Here is a 24,905-nt window from a genome sequence, read left to right on the forward strand (position 1 = left end):
TTACACTTATCATACATAATCCATCCTTACCCTCTTACACCTATCATACATAATCCATCCTAACCCTCTTACTCCTATCATACATAATCCAACATTACTCTCTTACACCTATCATACATAATCCATCCTAACACTCTTACTCCTATTATACATAAACCATCCTTACTCTCTTACACCTATCGTACATAATCCATCCTTACCCTCTTACACCTACCATACATAATCCACCCTTACTCTCTTACACCTAACATACATAATCCATACTTAACCTCTTATACTTATCATACATAATCCATACTTACCCTTTTGCACCTATCATACATAATCCATCCTTACCCTCTTACACCTATCATACATAATCCATCCTTACCCTCTTACACTTATCATACATAATCCATCCTTACCCTCTAACACTTATCATACATAATTCATCCTTACCCTCTTACTCCTATCATACATAATCCATCCTTACCCTCTTGCATTTATCATACATAATCCATCCTTACCCTCTTACACTTATCATACATAATCCATCCTTATTCTCCTACACCTATCACACATAATCCATTCTTACCCTCTTGCATTTATCATACATAATCCATCCTTACCCTCTTACACTTATCATACATAGTCCATCCTTATTCTCCTACACCTATCATCAATAATCCATCCTTACCCTCTTACACTTATCATACATAATCCATCCTTACTCTCTTACACCTATCATACATAATCCATCTTTACCCTCTTACACCTATCATCCATAATTTATCCTTACCCTCTTACACTTATCATACATAATCCATCCTTACTCTCTTACACCTCTCATACATAATCCATCTTTACTCTCTTACAAATATCATACATAATCCATCCTTACCCTCTTAGACCTATCATACATAATGCATCCTTACCCTCTTACACTTATACATAATCCATCCTTACCCTCTTACACGTATCATACATAATCCATCCTTACTCTCTTACACCTCTCAAACATAATCCATCCTTACCCTTTTACATTTATCATACATAATCCATCCTTACCCTCTTACACTTATCATACATAATCCATCCTTACCCTCTTACACGTATCATACATAATCCATCCTTACTCTCTTACACCTATCATACATAATCCATCCTTACCCTCTTACACTTATCATACATAATCCATCCTTACCCTCTTACACTTATCATACATAGTCCATCCTTATTCTCCTACACCTATCATCAATAATCCATCCTTACCCTCTTACACTTATCATACATAATCCATCCTTACTCTCTTACACCTATCATACATAATCCATCCTTACCCTTTTACACTTATCATACATAATCCATCCTTACCCTCTTACACGTATCATACATAATCCATCCTTACTCTCTTACACCTATCACACATAATCCATCTTTACCCTCTTACACCTATCATCCATAATTTATCCTTACCCTCTTACACTTATCATACATAATCCATCCTTACTCTCTTACACGTATCATACATAATCCATCCTTACTCTCTTACACCTATCACACATAATCCATCTTTACCCTCTTACACCTATCATCCATAATTTATCCTTACCCTCTTACACTTATCATACATAATCCATCCTTACTCTCTTACATTTATCATACATAATCCATCTTTACTCTCTTACAAATATCATACATAATCCATCCTTACCCTCTTAGACCTATCATACATAATGCATCCTTACCCTCTTACACTTATACATAATCCATCCTTACCCTCTTACACCTATCATACATAATCCATCCTTACTCTCTTACACCTCTCAAACATAATCCATCCTTACCCTTTTACAGTTATCATACATAATCCATCCTTACCCTTTTATACTTATCATACATAATCCATCCTTACCCTTTTACACGTATCATACATAATCCATCCTTACTCTCTTACACTTATCATACATAATCCATCCTTACTCTCTTACACCTATCATACATAATCCATCTTTACCCTCTTACACCTATCATACATAATTTATCCTTACCCTCTTACACTTATCATACATAATCCATCCTTACTCTCTTACACCTCTCATACATAATCCATTTTTACTCCCTTACAAATATCATACATAATCCATCCTTACCCTCTTAGACCTATCATACATAATGCATCCTTACCCTCTTACACTTATACATAATCCATCCTTACCCTCTTACACCTATCATACATAATCCATCCTTACTCTCTTACACCTCTCAAACATAATCCATCCTTACCCTTTTACACTTATCATACATAATCCATCCTTACCCTCTTACACTTATCATACATAATCCATCCTTACCCTCTTACACTTATCATACATAATCCATCCTTACTCTCTTACACCTATCATACATAATCCATCCTTACCCTCTTACACTTATCATACATAATCCATCCTTACTCTCTTACACCTCTCATACATAATCCATCTTTACTCTCTTACACCTCTCATACATAATCCATCTTTACTCTCTTACAAATATCATACATAATCCATCCTTACCCTCTTAGACCTATCATACATAATGCATCCTTACCCTCTTACACTTATACATAATCCATCCTTACCCTCTTACACCTATCATACATAATCCATCCTTACTCTCTTACACCTCTCAAACATAATCCATCCTTACCCTTTTACAGTTATCATACATAATCCATCCTTACCCTTTTATACTTATCATACATAATCCATCCTTACCCTTTTACACGTATCATACATAATCCATCCTTACTCTCTTACACTTATCATACATAATCCATCCTTACTCTCTTACACCTATAATACATAATCCATCTTTACCCTCTTACACCTATCATACATAATTTATCCTTACCCTCTTACACTTATCATACATAATCCATCCTTACTCTCTTACACCTCTCATACATAATCCATTTTTACTCCCTTACAAATATCATACATAATCCATCCTTACCCTCTTAGACCTATCATACATAATGCATCCTTACCCTCTTACACTTATACATAATCCATCCTTACCCTCTTACACCTATCATACATAATCCATCCTTACTCTCTTACACCTCTCAAACATAATCCATCCTTACCCTTTTACACTTATCATACATAATCCATCCTTACCCTCTTACACTTATCATACATAATCCATCCTTACTCTCTTACACCTATCATACATAATCCATCCTTACCCTCTTACACTTATCATACATAATCCATCCTTACCCTCTTACACTTATCATACATAGTCCATCCTTATTCTCCTACACCTATCATCAATAATCCATCCTTACCCTCTTACACTTATCATACATAATCCATCCTTACTCTCTTACACCTATCATACATAACCCATCTTTACCCTCTTACACCTATCATACATAATCCATCCTTACCATAAAACACTTATCATACATAATCCATCCTTACCCTCTTACACGTATCATACATAATCCATCCTTACTCTCTTACACCTATCACACATAATCCATCTTTACCCTCTTACACCTATCATCCATAATTTATCCTTACCCTCTTACACTTATCATACATAATCCATCCTTACTCTCTTACATTTATCATACATAATCCATCTTTACTCTCTTACAAATATCATACATAATCCATCCTTACCTTCTTAGACCTATCATACATAATGCATCCTTACCCTCTTACACTTATACATAATCCATCCTTACCCTCTTACACCTATCATACATAATCCATCCTTACTCTCTTGCATTTATCATAAATAATCCATCCTTACCCTCTTACACCTATCATACATAATCCATCCTTACCCTTTTACACTTTTTATACATAATCCATCCTTACCCTTGCATCTTTATGTTAAAGCCCTCTGCCTTCCTTTTTTTAAATAACATATGAGACATCTTATCTTTGAACCCTTATATCTTTTTTGTGCAATATTTGTTTCGAATAATTTTAATTAGATGTTGTTAATATGAGGGTAACTGTTCTTTGTAATGTATTTTGTGATGTGTGTTGTGACATTTTTCTTTTTTTAAAAACAGTTCACCCAAGCTCTGAGGACAGGGTGCATGATATCATCAATGACAGTACTGATTACATCACACATCACATGTCGATAATATCACTAGTAACGATAACCTATGACATCCTCAATGGCATTAGTAGTTACATAACCCACTACATCATCCTACAGATCAGATAAATTATATATTATCATACAGTAATTCAACCTTACTCTCTTACACCTATCATACATAATCCAACCTTACCCTCTTACACTTATCATTCATATCCATCCTTACGCTCTTACACCTGATCATAACATAATCCATCCTAACCTCTTACTCTACGCCTATCATTACATCAATCCAACATTACTCCTTTACACCTATTCATACATAATCCATCCTAACACTCGTTACTCCTATTATACATAAACCATCCGTTACTCTCTGTACACCGATCATACATATCCATCCTTACCCTCTTACACCTACCATACATAAGCCACCCTTACTCTCTTACACCTATCATACATAATCCATACTTAACCTCTTTCAACCTATCATACATAATCCATCCCTACCCTTTTGCACCTATCATACATAATCCATCCTTACCCTCTTACACCTATCATACAATAATCCATCCTTACCCTCTTACCACTTATCATACATAATTCATCTTTACCCTCTTACTCCTATCATTACATAATCCATCCTTACCCTCTTACACTTATCATACATAATCCATCCTTACCCTCTTGCATTTATCATACATAATCCATCCTTACCCTCTTACACTTATCATACAGTAATCCATCCTTACTCTCTTACACCTCTCATACATAATCCATCTTTACTCTCTTACAAATATCATACATAATACCCATCCTTACCCTCTGTAGACCTAATCATACATAATGCATCCTTACCCTCTTACTCCTTATCATACATAATCCATCCTTACCCTCTTACACTTATCATACATAATCCATCTTTACCCTCTTACACCTATCATACCTAATTTTATCCTTTCCCTTTTACAACTTATCATACATAATCCATCCTTACACTCTTTCACCTCTCATTACATAATCCATCTTTACTCTCTTACAAATATCATACATAATCCATCCTTACCCTCTTAGACCTATCATACATAATCCATCCTTACCCTCTTACACCTATCTTACACAATCCATCCTTACTCTCTTACACCTCTCAAACAGTAATCCATCCTTACCCTTTTACACTTATCATACATAATCCATCCTTACCCTCGTACACGTATCATACATAATCCATCCTTACCCTCTTACACTTATCATACATAATCCATCCTTACCCTCTGTGACACTTATCATACATAGTCCATCCTTATTCCTCCTACACCTATCATCAATAATCCATCCTTACTCTCTTACACTTATCATACATAATCCATCCTTACTCTCTTACACCTATCATACATAATCCATCTTTACCCTCTTACACCTATCATACATAATGTATCCTTACCCCTCTTACACTTATCATACATAATCCATCCTTACTCTCTTACACCTCTTCATACATAATCCATCTTTACTCTCTTACAAATATCATACATAATCCATCCTTACCCCTCTTAGACCTATTATACATAATGCATCCTTACCCTCTAACACTTATACATAATCCATCCTTACCCTCTTACCACCTATCATACATAATCCATCCTTACTCTCTTACACCTCTCAAACATAATCCATCCTTACCCTTTTACACTTATCATACATAATCCATCCTTACCCTCTTACACTTATCATACATAATCCATCCTTACTCTCTTACACCTCTCAAACATAATCCATCCTTACCCTTTTACACTTATCATACATAATCCATCCTTACCCTCTTACACTTATCATACATAATCCATCCTTACCCTCTTACACTTATCATACAAAATCCATCCTTACCCTCTTACACGTATCATACATAATCCATCCTTACTCTCTTACACCTATCATACATAATCCATCCTTACTCTCTTACACCTATCATACATAATCCATCCTTACCCTCTTACACTTATCATACATAATCCATCCTTACCCTCTTACACTTATCATACATAGTCCATCCTTATTCTCCTACACCTATCATCAATAATCCATCCTTACCCTCTTACACTTATCATACATAATCCATCCTTACCCTCTTACACCTATCATACATAATCCATCCTTACCCTCTTACACTTATCATACATAATCCATCCTTACCCTCTTACACGTATCATAACATAATCCATCCTTACTCTCTTACACCTATCACCACATAAATCCATCTTTACCCCTCTTACACCTATCATCCATAATTTATCCTTACCCTCTTACACTTATTCATACATAATCCATCCTTACTCTCTTACCACGTATCATACATAATCCATCCTTACTCTCTTACACCTATCACACATAATCCATCTTTACCCTCTTACACCTATCATCCATATTTATCCTTACCCTCTTACACTTATCATACATAATCCATCCTTACTCTCTTACACCTCTCTATACATAATCCATCTTTACTCTCTTACAAATATCATACATTATCCATCCTTACCCTCTTAGACCTATCATACAATGAAATCATCCTTACCCTCTTACACTTTATACATAATCCATCCTTACACCCTCTTACACCTATCATACATAATCCTCCTTACTCTCTTACACCACTCAAACATAATCTCTACCTTACCCTTTTACAGTTATCATACATAATCCATCCTTACCCTTTTATACTTATCATACATAATCCTTCCTTACCCCTCTTACACGTATCATACATAATCCATCCTTACTCTCTTACACTTATCATACATAATCCATCCTTACTTCCTTACACCTATCATACATAATCCATCTTTACCCCTCTTAAACCTATCATACATAATTTATCTTACCCTCTTACACTTATCATACATAATCCATCCCTACTCTCTTACACCTCTCATACATAATCCATCTTTACTCTCTTACAAATATCATACATAATCCATCTTACCCTCTTAGACCTATCATACATAATGCATCCTTACCCTCTTACACTTATACATAATCCATCCTTACCCTACTTACACCTATCAACATAATCCATCCGTTACTCTCTTACACCTCTCAAACATAATCCATCCTTACCCTTTTACACTTATCATACATAATCCATCCTTACCCTCTTACCTTATCATACATAATCATCCTTACTCTCTTACACCTATCATACATAATCCATCCTTACCCTCTTACACTTATCATACATAATCCATCCTTACCTCTTACACTTATCATACATAGTCCCATCCTTATTCTCCTAACACCTATCATCAATAATCCATCCTTACCCTCTTACACCTATCATACATAATCCATCCTTACTTTCTTACACCTATCATACATAACCCATCTTTACTCTCTTACACCTATCATACATAATCCATCCTTACCCTTATACACTTATCATACATAATCCATCCTTACCCTTTTACACGTATCAACATATCCATCCTTACTCTCTTACTCCTATCACACATAATCCATCTTACCCCTCTTACACATATCATACATAATTTATCCTTACCCTCTTACACTTATCATACATAATCCATCCTTACTCTCTTACACCTCTCATACATAATCCATCTTACCCTCTTACACTTATCATACATAGTCCATTCCTTATTCTCCTACACCTATCATCAATAATCCATCCTTACCCTCTTACACTTATCATACATAATTCATTCTTTACTCTCTTACACCTATCATACATAATCCATCTTTACCCTCTTACACCTATCATACATAATTTATCTTTACCCTTTTACACTTATCATACATAATCCATCCTTACTCTCTTACACCTCTCATACATAATCCATCTTTACTCTCTTACAAATATCATACATAATCCATCCTTACCCTCTTAGACCTATCATACATAATGCATCCTTACTCTCTTACACCTCTCAAACATAATCCATCCTTACCCTTTTACACTTATCATACATAATCCTTCCTTACCCTCTTACACTTATCATACATAATCCATCCTTACCCTCTTACACGTATCATACATAATCCATCCTTACTCTCTTACACTTATCATACATAATCCATCCTTACCATCTTGCATTTATCATAAATAATCCATCCTTACCCTCTTACACCTATCATACATAATCCATCCTTACCCTTTTACACTTATTATACATAATCCATCCTTACCCTTGCATCTTTATGTTAAAGCCCTCTGCCTTCCTTTTTTTTAATAACATATGAGACATCTTATCTTTGAACCCTTATATCTTTTTTTGTGCAATATTTGTTTCGAATAATTTTAATTAGATGTTGTTAATATGAGGGTAACTGTACTTTGTAATGTATTTTTGATGTGTTTTGTGACATTTTTCTATTTTTAAAACAGTTCACCCAAGCTCTGAGGACAGGGTGCATGATATCATCAATGACAGTACTGATTACATCACACATCACATTGTCAATAATATCACTAGTAACATAACCTATGACATCCTCAATGGCATTAGTAGTTACATAACCCACTACATCATCCTACAGATCAGATAAATTATATCTTATCATGCATAATCCATCCTTACCCTCTTACATCTATCATACATAATCCAACCTTACCCTCTTACACTTATCATACATAATCCATCGTTACCCTCTTACACTTATCATACATAATCCATCCTTACCCTCTTACACCTATCATACATAATCCATCCTAACCCTCTTACTCCTATCATACATATTCCAACATTACTCTCTTACACCTATCATACATAATCCATCCTAACACTCTTACTCCTATTATACATAAACCATCCTTACTCTCTTACACCTATCATACATAATCCATACTTAACCTCTTATACTTATCATACATAATCCATACTTACCCTCTTACACCTATCATACATAATTCATCCTTACCCTTTTACACCTATCATACATAATTCATCCTTACCCTCTTACACCTATCATACATAATCCATCCTTACCCTCTTACACTTATCATACATAATCCATCCTTATTCTCCTACACCTATCATACATAATCCATCCTTACCCTCTTGCATTTATCATACATAATACATCCTTACCCTCTTACACTTATCATACATAGTCCATCCTTATTCTCCTACACCTATCATCAATAATCAATCCTTACCCTCTTACACTTATCATACATAATCCATCCTTACTCTCTTACACCTATCATACATAATCCATCTTTACCCTCTTACACCTATCATACATAATTTATCCTTAACCTCTTACACTTATCAAACATAATCCATCCTTACTCTCTTACACCTCTCATACATAATCCATCCTTTCCCTCTTAGACCTATCATACATAATACATCCTTACCCTCTTACACTTATCATACATAATCCATCCTTACCCTCTTACACTTATCATACATAATCCATCCTTACTCTCTTACACCTCTCAAACATAATCCATCCTTACCCTTTTACACTTATCATACATAATCCATCCTTACCCTCTTACACTTATCATACATAATCCATCCTTACACTCTTACACTTATCATACATAATCCATCCTTACCCTCTTACACCTATCATACATAATCCATCCTTACTCTCTTACACCTCTCAAACATAATTCATCCTTACCCTTTTACACTTATCATACATAATCCATCCTTACTCTCTTACACTTATCATACATAATCCATCCTTACTCTCTTACACTTATCATACATAATCCATCCTTACCCTCTTACACTTTTTATACATAATCCATCCTTACCCTCTTACACTTATCATACATAATCCATCCTTACTCTTTTACACTTATCATACATAATCCATCCTTACCCTCTTACACATATCATACATAATCCATCCTTACTCTCTTACACCTCTCGTACATAATCCATCCTTGCCAATTTACACCTAACATACATAATCCATCCTTACCCTCTTACACGTATCATACATAATCCATCCTTACCCTCTTACACGTATCATACATAATCCATCTTTACCCTCTTGCACTTATCATAAATAATCCATCCTTACCCTTTTACACCTATCATACATAATCCATCCTTACTCTCTTACACCTCTCAAACATAATCCATCCTTACCCTTTTACACTTATCATACATAATCCATCCTTACCCTCTTACACTTATCATACATAATCCATCCTTACCCTCTTACACGTATCATACATAATCCATCCTTACCCTCTTACACTTATCATACATAGTCCATCCTTATTCTCCTACACCTATCATCAATAATCCATCCTTACCCTCTTACACTTATCATACATAATCCATCCTTACCCTCTTAGACCTATCATACATAATGCATCCTTACCCTCTTACACTTAAACCTAATCCATCCTTACCCTCTTACACCTATCATACATAATCCATCCTTACTCTCTTACACCTCTCAAACATAATTCATCCTTACCCTTTTACACTTATCATACATAATCCATCCTTACCCTCTTACACTTATCATACATAATCCATCCTTACCCTCTTACACGTATCATACATAATCCATCCTTACTCTCTTACACTTATCATACATAATCCATCCTTACCCTCTTACACCTATCATACATAATCCATCCTTACCCTTTTACACTTTTTATACATAATCCATCCTTACCCTTGCATCTTTATGTTAAAGCCCTCTGCCTTCCTTTTTTTTTAATAACATATGAGACATCTTATCTTTGAACCCTTATATCTTTTTTGTGCAATATTTGTTTCGAATAATTTTAATTAGATGTTGTTAATATGAGGGTAACTGTACTTTGTAATGTATTTTTGATGTGTTTTGTGACATTTTTCTATTTTTAAAACAGTTCACCCAAGCTCTGAGGACAGGGTGCATGATATCATCAATGACAGTACTGATTACATCACACATCACATTGTCGATAATATCACTAGTAACATAACCTATGACATCCTCAATGGCATTAGTAGTTACATAACCCACTACATCATCCTACAGATCAGATAAATTATATCTTATCATGCATAATCCATCCTTACCCTCTTACACCTATCATACATAATCCAACCTTACCCTCTTACACTTATCATACATAATCCATCCTTACCCTCTTACACATATCATACATAATCCATCCTTACCCTCTTACACCTATCATACATAATCCATCCTAACCCTCTTACTCCTATCATACATAATCCAACATTACTCTCTTACACCTATCAAACATAATCCATCCTAACACTCTTACTCCTATTATACATAAACCATCCTTACTCTCTTACACCTATCATACATAATCCATCCTTACCCTCTTACACCTACCATACATAATCCACCCTTACTCTCTTACACCTATCATACATAATCCATACTTAACTTCTTATACTTATCATACATAATCCATACTTACCCTCTTACACCTATCATACGTAATTCATCCTTTCCCTTTTACACCTATCATACATAATCCATCCTTACCCTCTTACACCTATCATACATAATCCATCCCTACCCTTTTGCACCTATCATACATAATCCATCCTTACCCTCTTACACCTATCATACATAATCCATCCTAACCCTCTTACTCCTATCATACATAATCCACCCTTACTCTCTTACACCTATCATACATAATCCATACTTAACCTTTTATACTTATCATACATAATCCATCCTTACCTTCTTACACCTATCATACATAATTCATCCTTACCCTTTTACACCTATCATACATAATCCATCCTTACCCTCTTACACTTATCATACATAATTCATCCTTACCCTCTTACACCTATCATACATAATCCATCCTTACCCTCTTACACTTATCATACATAATCCATCCTTATTCTCCTACACCTATCATACATAATCCATCCTTACCCTCTTGCATTTATCATACATAATCCATCCTTACCCTCTTACACTTATCATACATAATCCATCCTTACCCTCTTACACGTATCATACATAATCCATCCTTACCCTCTTGCATTTATCATAAATAATCCATCCTTACCCTCTTACACCTATCATACATAATCCATCCTTACCCTTTTACACTTTTTATACATAATCCATCCTTACCCTTGCATCTTTATGTTAAAGCCCTCTGCCTTCCTTTTTTTTAATAACATATGAGACATCTTATCTTTGAACCCTTATATCTTTTTTGTGCAATATTTGTTTCGAATAATTTTAATTAGATGTTGTTAATATGAGGGTAACTGTACTTTGTAATGTATTTTTGATGTGTTATGTGACATTTTTCTATTTTTAAAACAGTTCACCCAAGCTCTGAGGACAGGGTGCATGATATCATCAATGACAGTACTGATTACATCACACATCACATTGTCGATAATATCACTAGTAACATAACCTATGACATCCTCAATGGCATTAGTAGTTACATAACCCACTACATCATCCTACAGATCAGATAAATTATATCTTATCATGCATAATCCATCCTTACCCTCTTACACCTATCATACATAATCCAACCTTACCCTCTTACACTTATCATACATAATCCATCCTTACCCTCTTACACCTATCATACATAATCCATCCTAACCCTCTTACTCCTATCATACATAATCCAACATTACTCTCTTACACCTATCAAACATAATCCATCCTAACACTCTTACTCCTATTATACATAATCCATCCTTACTCTCTTACACCTATCATACATAATCCATCCTTACCCTCTTACACCTACCATACATAATCCACCCTTACTCTCTTACACCTATCATACATAATCCATACTTAACCTCTTATACTTATCATACATAATCCATACTTACCCTCTTACACCTATCATACGTAATTCATCCTTTCCCTTTTACACCTATCATACATAATCCATCCTTACCCTCTTACACCTATCATACATAATCCATCCCTACCCTTTTGCACCTATCATACATAATCCATCCTTACCCTCTTACACCTATCATACATAATCCATCCTAACCCTCTTACTCCTATCATACACAATCCAACATTACTCTCTTACACCTATCATACATAATCCATCCTTACCCTATTACACCTACCATACATAATCCACCCTTACTCTCTTACACCTATCATACATAATCCATACTTACCTTCTTACACCTATCATACATAATTCATCCTTACCCTTTTACACCTATCATACATAATCCATCCTTACCCTCTTACACTTATCATACATAATTCATCCTTACCCTTTTACACCTATCATACATAATCCATCCTTACCCTCTTACACTTATCATACATAATCCATCCTTATTCTCCTACACCTATCATACATAATCCATCCTTACCCTCTTGCATTTATCATACATAATCCATCCTTACCCTCTTACACTTATCATACATAGTCCATCCTTATTCTCCTACACCTATCATCAATAATCCATCCTTACCCTCTTACACTTATCATACATAATCCATCCTTACTCTCTTACACCTCTCATACATAATCCATCTTTACTCTCTTACACCTATCATACATAATCCATCCTAAACCTCTTACTCCTATCCTACATAATCCAACATTACTCTCTTACACCTATCATACATAATCCATCCTAACACTCTTACTCCTATTATACATAAACCATCCTTACTCTCTTACACCTATCATACATAATCCATCCTTACCCTCTTACACCTACCATACATAATCCACCCTTACTCTCTTACACCTATCATACATAATCCATACTTAACCTCTTACACCTATCATACATAATCCATCCTTACCCTCTTACACTTATCATACATAATCCATCCTTATTCTCCTACACCTATCATACATAATCCATCCTTACCCTCTTGCATTTATCATACATAATCCATCCCTACCCTTTTGCACCTATCATACATAATCCATCCTTACCCTCTTACACCTATCATACATAATCCATCCTTACCCTCTTACACTTATCATACATAATCCATCCTTACCCTCTTACACTTATCATACATAATTCATCCTTACCCTCTTACACCTATCATACATAATCCATCCTTACCCTCTTACACTTATCATACATAATTCATCCTTACCCTCTTACACCTATCATACATAATCCATCCTTACCCTCTTACACTTATCATACATAATCCATCCTTATTCTCCTACGCCTATCATACATAATCCATCCTTACCCTCTTGCATTTATCATACATAATCTATCCTTACCCTCTTACACTTATCATACATAGTCCATCCTTATTCTCCTACACCTATCATCAATAATCCATCCTTACCCTCTTACACTTATCATACATAATCCATCCTTACTCTCTTACACCTCTCATACATAATCCATCTTTACTCTCTTACACCTATCATACATAATCCATCCTTTCTCTCTTAGACCTATCATACATAATCCATCCTTACTCTTACACCTCTCAAACATAATCCATCCTTACCCTTTTACACTTATCATACATAATCCATCCTTACCCTCTTACATTTATCATACATAATCCATCCTTACTCTCTTAAATTTATCATACATAATCCATCCTTACCCTCTTACACTTTTTATACATAATCCATCCTTACCCTCTTACACTTATCATACATAATCCATCCTTACCCTCTTACACATATCATACATAATCCATCCTTACTCTCTTACACCTCTCGTACATAATCCATCCTTACCCACTTACACCTAACATACATAATCCATTCTTACCCTCTTACACTTATCATACATAATCCATCCTTACCCTCTTACACGTATCATACATAATCCATCCTTACCCTCTTGCACTTATCATAAATAATCCATCCTTACCCTCTTACACCTATCATACATAATCCATCCTTACCCTCTTACACTTATCATACATAATCCATCCTTACTCTCTTACACCTATCATACATAATCCATCTTTACCCTCTTACACCTATCATACATAATCCATCCTTACCCTCTTACACCTATCATACATAATCCATCCTTTCCCTCTTACACTTATCATACATAATCCATCCTTACTCTTTTACACTTATCATACATAATCCATCCTTACCCTCTTACACCTATCATACATAATCCATCCTTACTCTCTTACACCTCTCGTTCATAATCCATCCTTACCCACTAACACTTATCATACATAATCCATCCTTACCCTCTTACACTTATCATACATAATACATCCTTACCCTCTTACACCTATCATACATAATCCATCCTTACCCTCTTACACTTATCATACATAATCCATCCTTACCCTTTTACACTTATCATACATAATCCATCCTTACCTTCTTACACCTATCATACATAATCCATCCTTACCCTCTTACACTTATCATACATAATCCATCCTTATTCTCCTACATTTATCATACATAATCCAGCCTTACCCTCTTACACATATCATACAAAATCCATCCTTACCCATCCTTACGCTCTTACACCTATCATACATAATCCATCCTTACCCTCTTATACCTATCATACATAATCCATCCTTACGCTCTTACACCTATCATACATAATCCATCCTTTCCCTCTTACACCTATCATACATTATCCATCCTTACCCTCTTACACCTATCATACATAATCCATCCTTACCCTGTAAGGTGTAAAACAGGAAAAAGGTGCTTTGAGGACTTTTTCCTATTAAAATCTAACCGACACATCAAAACTCCTCTATCCGCCATTCCCCCACATCGCAATTTATTATAAATCTATTAACACCTAATCCGCCATGCCCCCACAACGCAATCTAGCTATTTAAACTATTAACCCCTAAACTGCAATGCCCCCATATTGCAAAGTATCTATTTAAACTTTTAACACCTAGTCTGCCAACCCCCATATCGTAAAGTATCTATTTAAACTATTAACCCTCTAATCCGCCATTCCCCCATATAGCAAATTATCTATTTAAACTATCAATCCCTAATCCGCCAGGCTCCAATATCGCAAAGTATCTATTTAAACTATCAACCCCTTATGTGCCTTGCCCCCACAACGTAAATAACTAATCACTAAGCCCCCTAACCTAACACTCCCTAAATAACCCCATTACATAAATTAAAATAATCCTAAATTACAAATAATTGTCGGGCGCAGCACATAACTCACAACTAATATGAGTGATGTTTAGTGCTGATGTGCTTTCCAAAGCTATAAAGAGATGTTGGTCGACTTGTAATATACAAAAACACACACACATACTCATACAAAAAAACTGCTCAATTTTAAATCCTTAAAGTGAAGGTCATCTTTGATGAATGAAAGCCCAGTTTTTAAAAATACTACTAAAAACAGGGGCACTTTCATTCATCAAAGTTTACAAAGCAGCCGTTTTGTTTAAAAACTTACCTCTCTCCTCTTCACAGCCGGAGCAGCTTCCCCCACCCAGAGATCCTCTCTTCATACGTCAGCAATGACGAATCCCCATAGACTCTATTGTCCCTTGGAAATATCTCATCATGCGGTTAATTCTCTCTATTTCAAAGCTAGCAAAGTTGTCTATTTTTGCTTTTTGGTTTATGGTTTTTTGTTTGGTTTTCATAAATTTTTTCACTAATGTTTTAAAGGCGGTTTTGGGATGGCGATATCTTTAGCATAGAGCGGCGAGATTTTATTACAAGATAGATTCAGCTCCATTGATTATAAATGAGCTGATCTCACAATTCACAGCTATAGAGTCCAAATCTCTATGAATTTCACTATTTTCTTTTTCAGTGAGATTTAAGTGTTGCCAACAAGTTTTATTAAATCAAGGTCAGTGACCCTATTCCTTTGGAATAGCTAAGAAATATAATATATCAAGAGGTTACGCTGGAAACTCCAGAAGCTAGAAATTAATTGTATGGGGTCAGTCTGCTTAATGAGAAAAAAAAGCAGTGTTTCATTTTCTGTTGCAATCACTGGAAACATTATGATTGACGAATTGGGTAATGTGACAGCCAGAATATATGAAAATTTGTATCAGTCTAATCAGTGCTAGCTTCTGCCTTTATTCATTTTTTCTGAGAATTCATTGACTCATCAACTGAATGTGCTCTCCTTTGGGATCTAGAAAACTATTATATATGTGTTATATTGTGTTATACCTCTACACAGTCAATATTCTTATTGAATTTCAAACCACTCACAAGCAGAATACTTTGCTTTCTCTTCCACTTAGCCAGGCTAGTAGTCTGTCCCAGAAAGAGCACAACACCCTTGGGATCTCTGCACTTAATAACTTCCACTTGGTTCTGATTCTATTTCCCCAGTTCAGCTAAAATGAGATGACTTTCAATATGTTTTATTACAAAGTGTACTGAATAGATTACAGGAAGTGCAATCATTTCTAATATATATTCTGCTACATACACACAAAATATTTTTTATGCTTGTAGTTATTTTCTCTGGCACATAAATATGCCGTGCCCATATACACAATACACTTTTTTTATTTAACGTTCATTTTGGTTAAATGTTTTACATTTTATTCTAAAACAAGTGTTTTTTTATTTATATATCGGACAAGAACATGTTCGAAATTCATCAAGCCTTTCCGAACATATTGGGCTAGATTACAAGTGAGGCGCAAACGGTTTTGTGCTAGCACAATCGTGTTTTTGCAAGCCATTTTCATTTTGCTGATATTACAAATGGAGCAAAATTGTGATTGCGCTAGCGCAATCGCCCTTTATGCTTCAATCCTTTCCGCGATCTCAGAGCTGTTAACTGTTTTCCGAAACTAAAAAGTTGCACAAAACACTTCAAAAAATACATTACAAAGTACAGTTACACTTATAATAATACTGTCTAAGAAAAAATATCTTAAAAAATATTGCACAAAAAAGTTATAAGGGCTCAAAGATATGAGATCTCGGCTGTTTCGAAGAAAAAAGGCAGGCAAATGGCTTTTTGTTTTGGCCATAATAATTTTTGCTCAGGGAGTAATGTGATTATTTTTTCTCATGGCATTTCCAAAATAAGTGTTAACCAGGGCTTGAAAAACACTTGCATAAACATATACACAGGCACACACAAACACACACATAAACAAACATACACACACACATAGTCACAGATACATTCACACAGAGTTATACACACAGTCACGTACACACACATACACACATATCTATCTATTGCTGCAATATATATATATATATATATATAAAAGATTTCTTGAAACAATACTGCGCCAAACACAATACTGTACTAAGTGCTGAAAGCCAACTGAACTAAAGGCAATAGCTAGCTGAATAACTAAAAGGTTCAGAGTTACCTCTAAACTGTAAGCTGCATGGAAACTCTTATTATACCCCCTAGAATGTAAGCTCCTTGGGCAAAATCTCCCATTATATAACTGTATAATACTTCTAAAATAACTGCAAGCTTTTTATAAATATAGCAAGAAAAAATGTGCTGCCCCCCCCCCTCCAATTTGCTGCCCTAGGCAAGTGCCTTGTTTGGCTAGGCCAAAATACGCCCCTGTATACATATATATATATATATATATATATATATATATATATATATATATATATATATATATATATATATATGTATAGGTGTATATATGTATTTACAGTCATATATACACATATAAAAGCATTAACATATATGTGCACCTTTATAAATATATACTGTATATAAGTGCATTGTAGCTCTTTGCCATTGAGCAGATAAAACCTAAAGGGATACTAAATTCAATTTTTTTCTTTCATGATTCGGATAGAGCATATAATTTTAAGCAACTTTCTAATTTACTCCTTTATTAATTTTTCTTCATTCTCTTGGTATCTTTATTTGAAAATCAAGAATGAAAGCTCAGGAGCCGGCCCATTTTAGGTTCAGCACCTGGGTAGCGCATGCTGATTGGTGGCTAAATATAGCATTTTGACAGTTTGACAGTTAGACACTCATGTGTGTCATATAGATAACATTTTGCTCACTCCTGTGGAGTTTTTTAAGAGTAAGCACTGATTGGCTAAAATGCATGTCTGTCAAAAGAACTGAGATAAGAGGCAGTCTGCAGAGGCTTAGAAAACAGGTAACCACAGAGGTAAAAAGTGTTAATATAACAGTGTTGGTTATGCAAAACTGGGGAATGGGTAATAGGGATGATCTATCTTTTTAAACAATAAAAAGTATGGAGTAGACTGTCTCTTTAATTAAATATTTTTATGTTACAATCTCAAAGTGTTCAATGTCATTTTAAAAAGCACTAGATGTAATTTTGTACCCAGTCCGTTTGCTAAAGATATCCTTTTACCTGTGGGAGAAAGCATTGTATTGAACATATTTATGACAATATTTGATTCTTAGCTAAATAAACATGATTACATTTCTTGCAAATGGATTGTATGCTCTAAGCTTATATTTAGAGAAACAAGGATTTCTTTTGTCATTGTCAATGTGTTTTAGGAAAAAGAGGATTTTTCTTTTTTTGCCAACACGGTATTATTGCTGTCAACAAACATTCGGATCACTGAGTCACAAGCTAGTTTTGATTGCACCAAAGTATACAACTGCTAAGTCCCAAGTATATAGTAATTGTATGTATTTTTTATGCTTGCCTACTAAGAATAAGACAGTACTGAACTTAATGTCTTTGCAGAAATCTCATTTCGCGTTTGGATGTGCGGTGGAAGCTTAGAAATAATTCCGTGCAGTCGAGTGGGGCACGTTTTTCGGAAGAAGCATCCTTATGTTTTTCCAGAAGGAAATGCTAATACTTATATAAAGTAGGTATATTATTTTGTCTCCTTTTAATAAATGCATTCCACGCTGGGTAAAAACATGTCACTGTTATGTGGATTCACATTGTGTGACAAATCATTTTATAATTGATTGTTTACACACAATATCTATGTTAATTTAGAGGTATCAGCCTCTGCATATCAGTCTGTCACTGTTTATATTTCAACAATTCTACAAAACATAATTGGATTTAGTCTCTACTTACATTTGACAGGGGTTAAAAAGACATCACAATGTTACGAAAACGATGAACAGAGGAATTATATCCTAATAAACGCCAGCTTTCCTTATGACATATAATACTCTAGTAACAGATGTACCGCCAACTGAGAAGTCATAGAGTTGAAATGTTGCTGTCAGTTTTCTCATTTTTTTACGTAAAGACCTTGCATTCTGCTGAAAGACTGCACAAAAGTACAGATCGATTTTATGGATTCCAGTGCATCTTTTTAATGTACAGTAAACTATATAGTTATACATCAAATAAACCCCGCCATCACCATTTCTGAAGTGAGATTTACGGTTACCGCTTGTAAGTTTGCATTTATAAAGGTTAGAGTATGTATAACTTAGGTCAGCTGTGAGAGTAAAGGGCTTTTGACAGCAATAAAATATATAAAAAATTAAGGGACAGATTACAAGTGAAGCGCTAAATATAGCTTTCATGAAAGTGATATTTGCGATCCACTGTGTAATACCAGCGTATGCTAATGTGCGCTGGTATTTACAAATTGACAGCAATGTGAACGCAAGCTCGCGTTCACATTGCTGGGAAGCATTGCACTCATGAGAGTGGCTTCCATAGGAGCCCTCTGACAGCCCTGTTCTGATGCTGTCAGAGACGGCATCAAAACCTAAGCGCAGCAAAGGGGGTAAATAGCGCAGCGATGGCAGAAAATGTAAATATATATGTATATAAGCATATACACATATATTTACTGGAAACACACAGTTCCCATAGACCGAAAATTAAAGGCACTTTTCAGTGCCAATTTTTTCTAACACCCCACACCGCCAACTTTAGCCCTTAAATATTGCCTAGTGCAGTTATTTTATTAATAAATAACGGTTCTGCTATCTTTGAGCAAGATTACAAGTTTTGCGGTAAGGCTATACCGCTGAAAAATTGGCCATTGCACGTGGAATGGCAAGTCTCCCGTATTACAAGTTGCGGCAGTACAGCTATAACGCAAGCATTTTAGCCTGTAACGCAACAATATATTTCGCGGTTAAAAAATGACTTTTTAGTGCAGGTTTCCATACCGCTGTATTACAGGTTGTGCGGTCCAGCTAAAATGCTTGCATTATAGCCTATACCGCCGTGATCCATACCGCGATCTGAGACCAGTAGTTATGGATTTTGTGAAACAAAAAATGTTTCACAAAACTCATAACTAAAATGTTACAAAGTACACTAACAACCATAAACTACCTATTAACCCCTAAACCGCCACCCTCTTGCATCGCAAATACTATATTAAACTCATTAACCCCTAATCCATCGCCCACCCACATAGCCAACACTATATAAAGCTATTAACCCCTAAAATGCCGCCCCCCCTACATCGCTACTACTATAATAAACCTATTAACCCCTAAACCGCCGCCCCCCTACATTGCTAGTACTATAATAAACCTATTAACCCCTAAACCGATGGCCCCCACATCGCAACACACTAAATTAAACTATTAACCCCTAAACCTTACCCACCCTAATTTAAATTAAATTTCCAATATAACTATCTTTAAATAAATACAAACTTACCTGTGAAATAAAAAAAAACTAAGTTTAAACTATAAAGTAACTAAATATTACTATTATAAAACAATGAAATTAAAGAAAAATAAAAAACCTAAATTACAAATTAAAAAAAAAACACTATGAAAAAGTTAAAATTACATTACAAAAAAAATAAAAAATAAAATTACGAAAAATAAAACTTTAAGATTACAAAAAATAATAAACAAAATTATCCAAAATAATAACAATTAAACCTAATTGAATACCCCTATAAAAACAACCCCCCCAAATAACAACACCCCCTAACCTTACAATAAAACAACACATAGCCCTTAAAAGGCCTTTTGTAGGGCATTGCCTGAAGCAATCAGCTCTTTTACCTTAAAAAAGTCCCCCCTAAAAGTAAAACCCCAAACCCAACTAACCCCCCCAAATAAAAAACCTAAGTCTAAAAAAACCTTAAACTACTTATTGCCCCTAAAGGGGCATTTGTATTGACATTGCCCTTAAAAGGGCATTCAGCTCTTTTGTGCCCAAAGCCCTAATCTAAAAAAAAAACACCCAAAAAATATACAATAACACTTACCCCAAGAAATCTACTCACAGTTCCTGAAGTCCGGACATCCATCTTCATCCAGGTGGCGAGAAGTCTTCATCTAGGCGTCAACATCTTCATCCCGGAGGCGCGGAGCTGTGGAGGCAAGGAGCATTGTCGCCGGCAGCGCAAACATCCAGCATGGAGGATCCTCTTCATATGATCACCGCCGTACACTTAAGCTTGAATGCAAGTTACCCGTTTAAAAAGGGGGTACCTTGCATTCCTATTGGCTGACATTTTCAGCCAATAGGATGAGAGCTATTGAAATCCTATTGGCTTTTCAAATGCAAAGGGGGGACTTTGTAATTTTTTTAAGATAAAAGAGCTGATTGTTTCAGGGCAATGCCCTACAAAAGGCCCTTTTAAGAGCTATTGGTAGTTTATTCGTAGGTTAGTGGGTGTTTTCATTTTGGGGGTCTTTTTTGTTTTTATAGGGGTATTAGATTAGGTTTAATTGTTATTATTTTGGATAATTTCGGGTTTTTTTTCGTAGTGTTAGGATTTTTTTTAATTTGTAATTTAGGTTGTTTTTTTTTCATTAATTTTATTGTTTTAAAATAGTAATGTTAGGTTACTTTATAGCTTAAACTTATGTGTTTTTTATTTCACAGGTACGTTTTTATTTATTGAAAGATAGGTGTATTGGAAATTTGATTTAATTTGGGGGACTGGCGGTTTAGGGGTTCATAGGTTTATTTTATTAGTAGCAATGTGGGGTCCGACGGTTTAGGGGTTAATAGGTTTGTTTTATTAGTAACAATGTGGGTGTTCGGTGGTTTAGGGGTTAATATGTTTATTTAGTTTCGGCGATGTCGGGTGGCGGCGGATTAGGAGTTAATCATCTTATTTAGTGTCAGTGAAGTCAGGGAGCTGCGGATTAGGGGTTAATAACTTTATTTAGTGGCTGCGATGTCGGGGCAGCGGATTAGGGGTATTTAGACTAGGGGTTTATGTTAGGGTGATAGCTTTTAACATAACTTTCTTTTCGTTATAGACATCAATCGTTACGTTACGGCGATCGCTATTCCGATTCCCATTGATGTCTATGGGAAAAGCACGTATAATCAGGCTTTGGGTTTTGTGCGGTAGAGAGCTTAATGCACCATACCACACAACAAGAGAAGGTTTTTCAGTAACTTGTAATGGCAGCACTATGGAAAGTGCGATAACGCTAGTTTTTCTGCGTTATTTACGCACCCGGTATAGTGCAAAACTTGTAATCTTGGTGGTTATTTTTTAATAAAATACACTACACAGTATTTCGGGAGCATTTCGGGCACATTTATCAAATTAACTAGAGATTTGATCTCTGGTTAATTTTCGGAGTGCTAATTGCTACCATTAGCTCTTTTGCACTTTTCTGCTTAACACCATGCACCTTTTGTAGAGTTTTTAAAGGAACATTATAAGCTAATTATGTTTTAGACGCATAGTATTGAGGTTATTCACTGCCTTCCGCTAATCATGGGCGCCATCATGTTGAAAGCCGTTTTTTTTATCCATTCCAGTGCTGGCATGTTTACACATATTTGTGCAAAAATATAAGCACCTTTAAACAAAGGACGGTGCATTAAATGTATTTAGTGCCAGATTACGATTGGAGCGCAAACATTTTTGCGCAAGCGATAAGGGGTTTATCGCAGGTGTGTTACGTAATTGGGCTTACTGCTGGTATTATGAGTTGAAAGTAAATGTGATCGCTTGAGTCCAATCACAATTTACGGAAGAATGATTACCACAACTTCAGAAATTTGGTTAACTGTTTCGTTAAACAAAAAAGTTGCACAATACACATTAAAAATACATTAAAGAGTACAGTGAATGTGCTTTTTGTGCTCGTTGGGTTAGAGCGCGTCTTGATAAAGCCTAGAGGAGAGTGAAACGCGTTGACTTACACAATTGGCATGGAGGGAGGTGCAACCTTTAATCCAAAGTGAGGATTGGCGTTGATTGGAATCGGGAAAGACATATACACATGAAAGTATATTACCAGCTGCTATACATCTTCAGAAGATACAGTTTGCAACCTTTTTTTACTGATTGAAACTACATTGTATCATACACTTGACCTGTGACCTATCATCATGTCTGGACAGGTCACGTGTGCAACGCAGTCCAAGACACGGTATAAATCGGCCAAGGGATTCTGCCACTTGGAAATGGACAAAAGGCAGGACTGTGACCTCAAGGTAAACAATCTGTTATACCCACACCGCTAACACTTCAAAATCTGAAGGATTTGTTTTGCACTGGTATAAATAATTTTACACAATGCTGGAACGTGGACACTGTTTTAAATATAATTTTTATATATGTTCTTTTTGTACTTAAAAATTAGTAATTTTATATTGTCTTGTGGGAGACGTCCCAATTGGAGATGTATGGAGTTTAAATGTTGTTAGAATAGGCAATTAAAATCAGGTTTTATATTAATCATCTTTCCAGCTATTTCATTCTTTTGTATAATTGTATAATATATATTTAATATGCACCCATCACATATAATCCGTGCTTTCATTAGCGCTGTTTCTAATTCTTGGTTTAAAGTATTTCACTACATATGGGTCATTTTCCATCTGTAGTACAATAAATGAAAATAATGGGTCTTATGGTAGCAGCATCAAACACTGTAACTTTTGCTCACTTTCATCTTCGTCCTCTCTAATTGTCGATGCTTCAACAGTGGTCAAAGGAT

At 35.2% G+C, this 24,905-nt stretch overlaps 1 protein-coding gene across 1 annotated transcript in view; it reads left to right on the forward strand.

Moving 5' to 3' along the window:
- Positions 1-24,905, forward strand: part of GALNT14 (polypeptide N-acetylgalactosaminyltransferase 14) — a 1,042,958-nt gene that overhangs the window by 892,530 nt on the left and 125,523 nt on the right. Inside the window, exon 10 of the mRNA XM_053712800.1 lies at positions 19,729-19,855. Coding sequence (XP_053568775.1) covers positions 19,729-19,855 — 127 coding nt within the window. The remainder of the gene's footprint in view (positions 1-19,728; positions 19,856-24,905) is intronic.

This window comes from Bombina bombina, chromosome 4, assembly GCF_027579735.1.
Source record: "Bombina bombina isolate aBomBom1 chromosome 4, aBomBom1.pri, whole genome shotgun sequence".
In the NCBI taxonomy this organism is placed as follows: Eukaryota; Metazoa; Chordata; class Amphibia; order Anura; family Bombinatoridae; genus Bombina; species Bombina bombina.